The 10,000-nt window shown below is 43.4% G+C and overlaps 1 protein-coding gene across 1 annotated transcript in view; it reads right to left on the bottom strand.

The window, feature by feature from the left end:
* Window positions 1–356: 356 nt before the first annotated feature.
* The window catches only part of LOC122132928 (voltage-dependent calcium channel subunit alpha-2/delta-3-like), a 26,643-nt gene continuing 16,999 nt past the window's right edge, over window positions 357–10,000 (bottom strand). Inside the window, exons 12-25 of the mRNA XM_042707894.1 lie at window positions 8,984–9,055; window positions 8,790–8,870; window positions 8,536–8,610; window positions 6,774–6,857; window positions 6,363–6,434; window positions 6,201–6,262; window positions 5,959–6,026; window positions 5,718–5,763; window positions 5,456–5,553; window positions 1,650–1,743; window positions 1,459–1,554; window positions 1,229–1,350; window positions 695–772; window positions 357–603 (exon numbers count right to left, since the gene is read on the bottom strand). Coding sequence (XP_042563828.1) covers window positions 401–603; window positions 695–772; window positions 1,229–1,350; window positions 1,459–1,554; window positions 1,650–1,743; window positions 5,456–5,553; window positions 5,718–5,763; window positions 5,959–6,026; window positions 6,201–6,262; window positions 6,363–6,434; window positions 6,774–6,857; window positions 8,536–8,610; window positions 8,790–8,870; window positions 8,984–9,055 — 1,251 coding nt within the window. The 3' untranslated portion in view covers window positions 357–400. The remainder of the gene's footprint in view (window positions 604–694; window positions 773–1,228; window positions 1,351–1,458; window positions 1,555–1,649; window positions 1,744–5,455; window positions 5,554–5,717; window positions 5,764–5,958; window positions 6,027–6,200; window positions 6,263–6,362; window positions 6,435–6,773; window positions 6,858–8,535; window positions 8,611–8,789; window positions 8,871–8,983; window positions 9,056–10,000) is intronic.

The raw sequence follows: 10,000 nt of genomic DNA, 5'->3' as shown, positions 1-10,000 counted from the left end.
TGAGGATACTGTGTTTATCAGTCTCCTGAGATGAGGATACTGTGTTTATCAGAGTCTCCTGAGATGAGGATACTGTGTTTATCAGAGTCTCCTGAGATGAGGATACTGTGTTTATCAGTCTCCTGAGATGAGGATACTGTGTTTATCAGAGTCTCCTGAGATGAGGATACTGTGTTTATCAGTCTCCTGAGATGTGATACTGTGTTTATCAGAGTCTCCTGAGATGAGGATACTGTGTTTATCAGTCTCCTGAGATGTGATACTGTGTTTATCAGAGTCTCCTGATATGTTCTCAGTTAGAGCACAAGTAATTCACTCTGATTAATCAGCACATCAGCAAAACACTGCATGCTCCTTTCTGGTGGATCATTCTGTTTTATATGGTAAAGCAAGAACAGCTTCAGTAAAAATTAAGCACACTTAAAGCCAAAAGTTCAGTTTGGATACAGTTATAACAGCTATAGGTGATATGACTATATGTTGTGTATATATTGCTTAAATTGGGTTTGGTTGGAGACAGAAAAAGGTTGCAGTTACATGCCTGTCGACTGGCTGTCCAGAACTTTCTCTGAAAGAAATCCAGCTTCATCTGTATCCCTACAGCTGAGAAGAAATGGCATATAATCAAATCACTAAACACCACACTGAGACAAATTCAATACATGCTTTTTGGCCACCTGTCCTGAGACCTTACCGGCTACTATTGGTGACTTTCGGTCATCCAGCAGTTGGATAGCGGTGCTTGCCAGAACAACACTTTTATTTTCCATGACTTCATAAAACAAGAAAAGAGGAGAAAAGGAAAGAGCAGACAACATCAGGAGAGTTCACAGGGACTCTCATTCAGAGTACCATGTTGATTGAATCTCCCTTTATCCACAAGATGGCGATAAAGGCACAGGAAGAGAGTGGTTTTACAGAAATCTCAACTAAACCTACACTCTGCCTGTCAACAGAATATCAGTCCCCATTCTCTTTTGCTTTCAGATAACAAACTATTAATATTTGGTCAAGTGAGTTGTTGTTTATTACACAGACCATGGAAGAACTATGGGATTGAAATTCACATGTCTCACTCTGAAAGGGCAGAGAGACGTACAGAGAGACGTACAAAGAGACAATACACTTTTACACTCACACACATTGGTACTATAAGCATCACTATAAGCTATCTTAGCTGAAATCTGTGAGGCAGTGTGAGATGAGGCGCCCCGCCAGGTGAGCTCACCTGAGCTGAAGGGGATGGAGTAGATGAAGGTTCCAGGCACCTGCTCCGCCGCCCTCTTGTACCACAGGGGGAAGTGGTCTGCGTTAAACACGCCCTCCGTGTCCTCGGCTGTCAGGATGTCTCTGTGAGAGTGTGGCAGCAGGGGGGGGGAGGGGGTGGGGGGGGACAGAGAAGCTAAGATTTGGCGACGGGACGAGACAGGGATCTAAGGTTATCTGGACTTTACTCACTGATTGGTCAGCTGTTCTGGGTTCACAAACAGGTTGGTTCTGGAGAGGCCAGTGCGTGTGCCCAGGAATGCAATCTCCACACCTTTATCAGAATTTCTGTGCACATTGAGAAAAGCACACAAGTTGGGTCAAGATCACGTCAAAGCTATTATTTTACACACACGTCAACAAACATGCTGACTAAGACTTACTCAGACTTATTCAGAGCCAGGCCCGTCCAATAGGCCTCCATGGGAGCAGTCACCACCGCGTCAAACAACACCTGCTGGATCAGCTCCCTGTCACCTGCAGCAGTCCAAGAGGAGCATTTCATTAACACACACACACACACGCACGCACGCATGCACACACACACACACACAGTCACCAAACATCTCGGTTTTCAGGACGAAAGTACTTAGTGCTTAAATCACTCTGACCTAACAGCGCCACTGTAGGATGCTATTGCTCACTCAGGCAATAAACTAATACTCTCTCTCTCTCCCTCTAATCATTAATTAAAGCAAATAATGTGAGTGTTTGTCCTTTTTGCCTCTCCTCTCTACAAAAGCGTAATACTTTTGCTTTGTTCCATTCCCACGCAATAAGTCTTGCATTTCCACGCAATATCCTTCCTTTTCCACGCAATATCCTTCCTTTTCCATTACCTCACAACTCTTTTGGGATCCCACTACTCTATTTGCCACTAAAATGCCAACGCCACTACGTGGATCAGCCCATAGAATTGTACTTTGAACTTGGCATTAAATATACTGATAGAAAATAATTGTGAAACTCCAGACTATGATCAAGAATTTGTGTTACCTTTGTAATAGTTAATTCCTTTGTATGAATCATATGCCTTTGTGAACTGAAACATGGCTTTTCTGTGTTTCTGTGTAGCTCTGATGCCTGACACCTCTCTATCTGTGTGTGTGCGTAAGAAATAATGTGCGTAAGAAGCGACACTTCTGTACGTGTGCATGGGCAAGGGTGATTAGAAGGTTCAACCCGTGCCTCTTTCTTTCCTGGCTAAAATGTTTCGATTGCAGAAAGCAAGGCAGGATGAACAACAGGACGGATACGGCCACCATGTGTTTATCACTGCTGACATAGTACTTTGGTGTCAGAGTTAGATAATCTTAAATTCCAGTTTGATGTAGACAAATCTGATTTCATATGAAAAGAAAATACGGTGCGGTGCAGTGTTGCTTAAAGTTACTCTCATTTGTGGATGCTGTAATGTGTTTGAGAAGTGTCACAAGAACAGAGCTGCACTTACAGTGGGGAAAATAAGTATTTGAACCCCTGCCGATTTCGCAAGTTTGGCCACTTGCAAAGAAATGTGTGATCTATAATTGTAATGGTAGGTGTATTTTAACAGTGAGAAATAGAATATCAACAAACAAATCCAGAAAACTGCATTTTATAACATTTATGACTTTATTTGTATTTGATGCAGAAAATAAGTATTTGAACCCCCAAGCAAACCAAGAATTCTGGCTCCCAATGACCAGTTATGTGCCCAAGAAGCACACAGATTAGTCCTCATTAGGCCTAACAAGGTACACCTGATCTCAACTGGTGACGTGTATAAAAGAAACCTGTCCAAAGAATCATACTTCACACCTTCAACCTCACCGCCATGGGCAAGACCAAAGAGTTGACCAAGGCTGCACAAGGCTGGAATGGGTTACAAAACCATTGGCAAGCACCTTGGTGAGAAGCAGACAACTATTGGTGATTGATTATTCGTAAATGGAAGCAAAACCAAACAACTGTCAATCGCTCTAGGTCTGGGGCGCCATGCAAGATATCCCCTTGTGCGGTATCTGTGATCATCCGAAAGGTGCAGAATAACCCCAGAACTACACAGGGGGAGCTTGTGAATGATCTCAAGACAGCTGGGACCACAGTCACCAAGAAAACCATTGGCAACACACTACGCCGTAATGGTTTGAAGTACTGCAGCACTCGCAAGGTCCCCATGCTCAAGGAAGCACATGTACAGGGCCGTCTGAGGTTTGCCAATGAACACTTGAATGATTCTAAGGAGGATTGGGAGACAGGATGTGGTCAGATGAGACCAAAATCAAGCTCTTTGGCATCAACCTGACTTGCCGCGTTTGGAGGGGGAAGAATGCTGAATATGACCCCAAGAACACCATCCCCACCGTCAAGCATGAAGGTGGAAACATTATGCTTTGGGGCTGTTTCTCTGCCAAGGGTGCAGGACAACTCCACTGCATCGAGGGGACTATGGATGGGGCCATGTAACATGGAATATTGGGCTTGAACCTCATTCCCTCATTCCCTCCCATTGAAAACGCAACCTTAAGGATTTGGAGAGGATCTGCAAAGAGGAGTGGACCAAAATCCCTCCTGAGATTGGTGTAAACCTGGTGACCAACTACAAGAAAAGTCTGACGTCTGTGCTTGCCAACAAGGGTTATTCCACCAAGTACTAAGTCATGTTTTGCTAGGGGTTCAAATACTTATTTTCTGCATCAAATGCAAATTAAGTCATAAATGTTATAAAATGCAGTTTTTTGGATTGTTTTGTTGATATTCTGTTTCTCACTGTTAAAATACACCTACCATTACAATTATAGATCACACATTTCTTTGCAAGTGGCCAAACTTGCGAAATCGGCAGGGGTTCAAATACTTATTTTCCCCACTGTATATATAGAGTGATATGGCACACAGACTATGAAGCCAGGCATGTAATTAAACAGATGTCTCCGTCCAATATGAACACAAGGACTTAAACATACCACGGTTGTGTTTGATTGCCTCCAAATGACTAAGAATATGAGTTAGAATTGAATTCAACCATTTTGAATTAAACCACTCAAAGATGAAAAGAGCGTTCACAGCCTTAAAAGAATAGTAGTACCATACAGTCATTGTGAAATTAGCATTCTGTTAAATATAGCCAAAACGCAGGGGCGTAACTATAGGAGGTGCAGCAGGTGCGGCTGCACCTGAGCCCTTGGGGTGTCGGGGTTTCCGTTATGCTGCTTTACACCAATTTGAAGGTCACGACAACCTAGTTAATTGGGCACAGCAGAACTTTACTCGTAACAATGCCTTTTAAGCATAAGAGTGGAAGTAGAAAAAGGCAAGAGAAAAAAGAGCAGGAGGAGAAGCTGCTTAAATTAGATTATTTTGGCTTTTTATTTAACTAGCCCGTCAACTAGTCGCCAGCCCACGGAGTCCGCCACGGACAACCCTAACCCTGCTAGCAGCAGTGCGTCAGTTCAGCTGCGATCAGCATCGCTGCCCTCAGTGGTGTGTCAGCAACCATGCAACAGGTAACCTACGGCTATTGTGATAGCTATACATTTCAAGACAAGTTATAGCCTACATACATTATGGTAGGGCAGGATTACTAGGCTACAAGTCGGGTAAATAGTGGTCGCTATTATTATTACTTTCTAACAATTTTTACGGTAAGAAATGTTCCCGCTGAGATCAAACAAGACTTAGTTCATTGTGTACACACCCATCGCTTCTGAAATATGTAAGGTTGATTAATTAAACACTATTTATATCGATAACAAACATCTTTGATTAGCGTTTTTTTTAGACGCAGGTGCGGAAGTATGGAACGCTACGTTTTTGTTTTTTTTTGCGTTCACTAGGGGGGCCCCGTCTTAATATCTTGCACCTGGGCCCGTCGTTACTATGTTACGCCACTGCCAAAACGTCATAATCTATCTGAAACTACACTGAAAAATTAAGTAACAGAGTTTTGCCTAAATTATGTGAAATAGCAGTAATAGCTCATCATACATATCTGACAAATACGGCCATCAATGTGGTCTACTTTTGCTCCATTTGACAACTAACAACCGTGTCCACCTCTACTACTTGTTAACACTGTCGGCAAGCTAAAACACAACAGACATGCAGAGATGCACCAGACCTACAATGGAGGATCATCTGCTTGGAATGCAGTGCTAACTTGATTTGGGCTCAAATATGCCTTGAATGCTGCAGGTGGGTCACTCACACTTGAGGTGGGGCTTGCGTCCAGTCAGGTAGAGTTTAATGGCCTGGATCTGCGTCAGGTAGCGATGTTCATGGTGCTCATCTGTATTGCAGTAGGTCCTGTGCAGAAAACCGTTTCAACTACCAGTCAGCTAAAAGTTTGAGGGCATTATGACCTACTATGCTTCAAACACGCCATCAGACAGACAGACAAGTAGAGAGACAGGAAGACAAACAGACAGACAAACAGACACACAAGTGCCCACAAATATAACTGGATTTACCACTCATCTGCCAGGGCCACGTCTTGTTGGTCGAGGTCACGGAGGCCTATGGGAGGAAGGAGAAGCAGTAATGTGTAAGTGACAGATAAGCAATGAATAGAATCTACCACTGACACAATGAATAGAATCCATCACTGACACAATGAATAGAACCCACCACTGACACAATGAATAGAACCCATCACTGACACAATGAATAGAACCCACCACTGACACAAGGAAAGGCAGACTGGTAAAGTACCTGCGTCTATGGAAACATTTCCTTTGAAGAAGTATTTACCGTGACCTCTGGAGAGGGCCACCCCTACACTGAACACAGGAACAGAGCAATATCACCATCAGTATCATCTGTTGCAGCACTCATTGAAAGGACAGTATATCAGTCAAACAGTAGACACAAGGATGCCATAGAAAACTAATACTCACATGTTATTACGCACTTATATCTCAGAGGAATAACTGACATAAAAAAACTGCTTCTACCTGAATGGGGTCCCTTTGATGTCTGTGTAATAATAGTCGTTGTGCATTTTCAGGACACGTTTCTATTTGCGAAATAAAGTTTTGTTTTAGTGAAAGCAGATCATCAGAGCAATTTAGGTTAGTTAAAATAAACTTAAAGTGAGAGCTAGTGTCAGGTCTCACCCCTTTATCAACAGTCTTCATCACTTCCATAGAGAATGTTCCGGTCTTTCTGTTCACCATGGCATTACGCAACTGAGGAGCAAAACAGTGCAAACACCATTCACATGTTACTTCAGGGAAGAAAAAAACTAATTGAAGAGCAGAACAATATTAATAAAGCCTTAGAGTGTCAGTCAAATGTTGCTTTATGTTTCACATAGTCACACATAAGAAACTACTTCAGATTAAATTCCCAAGTGCAGAAGAGAGTTTATATAGATAAACACTGGATAGTTTCCTGCACTCTGTGATAATTTAAAGATTTTTCCAGGCATCATTATAAAAGTGTTAACAGTCAAGGCCTGTGTGTGGATTGCCCGAGTGTGACTTAGTAAAATGCTGAAACAGGTATGTAACTCCTGAAGGACATACAACATCATGTGTGTCCTCCCACTCCACCTCCGATAGGTCAACACTGCTGTAATGGGGCTTCCTCCTCTTCTGGCCCTCCTGGTACTTAAGACAGGAAACACAAAACACACATACACACACACACAAACACATACACACACACACACACACACACGTTAACATTAGCTATAATCAACAATCACTGATAAGGTTATACCAGATGTGGAAATGATGAAGCAACAACACACCCTACTGCAGAATGAACTGGTCTCTGTTGCACCCAATTATTAAATTAGAATTTGATACATACATATCATAGCTTTTGTATACGTTTAGCACCAATATAGTATGTGGGTTTGAACCAATATAGGGCAACAAGCGCCAGCTCAGTTTTGTCATAATGAAAACAGTCAGTGTTCAGTCAGATCAGTCCAGCGTTTCTCACTTCTCAGTCAGAACGTTCTTTCGTGTTGAATTTACAGTGAAAGGGATCAAATAATCCATTATTTTTTCAGTGGAAAGCATGGTGAACATCTCTGGGAGAGCTCCATGCTATAGTCACAGGCCTTTTGTCATGGACCTCAGTGTGCTGCTGGGCCACTGAATAATGACATGGTGCAGACACACTAATCAGGATTATAAACTGAACCGACTAGAGTTTCCCTTTTTTGCCTCTCATTGCTTTTGGTGGGGATTTACATTCCAATTAAAGCCGAAGCTTAAAGATGAAGCCAGTGTGGACAACCCGAGTCAGATAAAGGCTTTATATTCAGTCCGGTCTGTGACAGGGCTGAAACCTGTCTCAGCACCGCCTCAGCAAGTCTCCTCCCGGTCCGGGGCCCTCCACACAGTCAAGCACAGTTTCATTATGTCTCACTGCAGTCTAGCTTTGGATGCACACAACAGTGGCTAACAGATGCACACTTAAAGAAAAACACACACACGCACACACACACACACACACACACACACACACACACACACACAGAGAAAGACACCAGCAGCACATTGTTACGACTAATCACTACCACTGGCACACACTGTCACAGCGGACACGGGAACTGACACTGAGACCAGACGCACGGCGGCGCGGACACAAGGTGTGGCAGGTGGTCGGTGGTTCCCCCGCGAGAGAGAGGCGTGTTACCTGGCCGTGTTACGCTCTGCCCTGCCAGGGACATGAATAGGCTCTACTCCTGCATGCATACTGTATGTCAGAGGGGGAGAGGGCAGGGGTTACAGAGGGCAGCGACACCGGTGTATGTGAGTTCACACTGCCACAGAGCTCCACACACACACACACTCAAGGCCTCAAGGAGATACCACTAGGGACCTACATGGTTAGATAGAAGTACACTTCCATAATTACCTACGGAAAAAAGAAGACCCAGTAGCTTCCTCTTGATGTGCTTTTACTGATAGTCCCTATATAAGACTAAAATATTAACTTTCCAACAGCTCACACATTTTTTTACCCAGTAAATGAATTCCTCAGATTCCCTCTCTAAAGGAAATGGCTGCTCAGGCTAAGTTTGGAATACATGCACACAAACATATTGGTCAGGATGTGTGTTCAGTTGTACTGGACAGTGGACAACCTCGGTAAGTGTATTCAAACATTTGCCATGTTTGTGTTACCTGAACTCTCTCCTTGATTCTCTGACTGTCACAATGCTGATCTACCAACTAGTAGGAGTGTGTGTGGAGAGGCAGAAGTGTGAGGTGATGGCAGTGTGAATGGGTTCAGTGTAAAGGCATATGTCACTGCTGACTACCCCCTTACCAAAGGCCTCAGGTCTGGGTGGATGAGAATGTATCCATTATTGGTGACGGCAAAGGCATATCCATGGATACCAAGCTGAAAAACAAAACATGAAAACATTTTTTTATGCAGCTTCTTACTGTAAATATAATTTAAAAATATTTCAATATGCATGCTTGAAGGAGGTACTTGCCATGAACTCTAAAAGCAAGATACTAAGATACTAAAGACTAACATAGAAAAGGAATCATAAATTTGGATAAACTTTACTGTACTTTATGTTTTGGTACAGCTTTCATAAGCTCTTGAAGAGGGATATCAGTCCCTGCCACACCCAGAAGAATGCCTTGGTTTCTCTGTGGGTCGAAAGGGGAAAGGAAAATCAGTGAAAGGCACACATAAGACTCCTGCAAGTCCAGCAACCAATCCCAAATGCTTAAATGCACATATGCCACTGTCCCAAGCTCACCGTCTCATTCTTGGTGCTGAACACAGGCATGGCCACAGTGGTTATGGGACTGAGCCCTCTGCTATCCTTGAGCTACAGTACAAAGCAGAGAGACAGGATTAAAGACCTTCAGCAGAGAGACAGGCGTAAAGACTTACAGCAGAGAGACAGGCGTAAAGACTTACAGCAGAGAGACAGGCGTAAAGACTTACAGCAGAGAGACAGGCGTAAAGACTTACAGCAGAGAGACAGGCGTAAAGCCAAAATATAATAAACTCCAAACAACAGGGAGTCTAGAGCTTTGAGTGACATGCACTCCAGACAGACTTATAACAGAGAGGGTTAAATATAGAATACAAAAAACCCAGCGAAGAGATCAGTTCATTTCAAGTTATAAAACAGAGAAAGGGACAGAGATGCAGACAGCCGGTCTTTAACTATAAACAGATTCAAGAATGGATGGACAGTTTAAAAACGGAGACAGCCCAAGGCCCAGACGAAGGTCTGTACCCCATTACAGGTCAAACAGAAAGGATTCAACAGACCAGAAGTAAGCTTACGGCACATAGACGCTTTTAAATAACATCAGCTGTGTTCAACAAAGCACACGGACGACAGAGATAGAGAGAGACAGGTTAGCGACAGAGAGGTCCAATACAAATATGTCTACAGTAAGGTAGGACGTAGGGGAGACAAACATGTGTATTTTCTCTGTGAAAAATTACCGTTGAAAAATCACTTATCATTACACAAATCATTACGATCAGCCTTTGAATATACTGTTTGTAGCAGGTTTATAGTATAATAGACATTTTTAGGTTTTCCCCTGGTGTCCAACTGTATGTGTACTGTATGTGCATCTATCTGTGTGCTTGTTGTGGAGTGTGTGCAGTGGCTCTTTTATCAGGATGAGATGTGCAGAGGTAGCACAGCCCTGAGCCCGTCACCTGCAAAGCCTCTTATCCCAGTGCTCCTGCCTCTGCCTCTGCCTCTGCCGCTGACGCCGAGCGGAGGGCTTTCTGCGGAACGACCTTGTGC

This window comes from Clupea harengus, chromosome 5, assembly GCF_900700415.2.
Source record: "Clupea harengus chromosome 5, Ch_v2.0.2, whole genome shotgun sequence".
Classification (NCBI taxonomy): domain Eukaryota; kingdom Metazoa; phylum Chordata; class Actinopteri; order Clupeiformes; family Clupeidae; genus Clupea; species Clupea harengus.
This window is presented reverse-complemented; position numbering and strand designations above follow the sequence as displayed.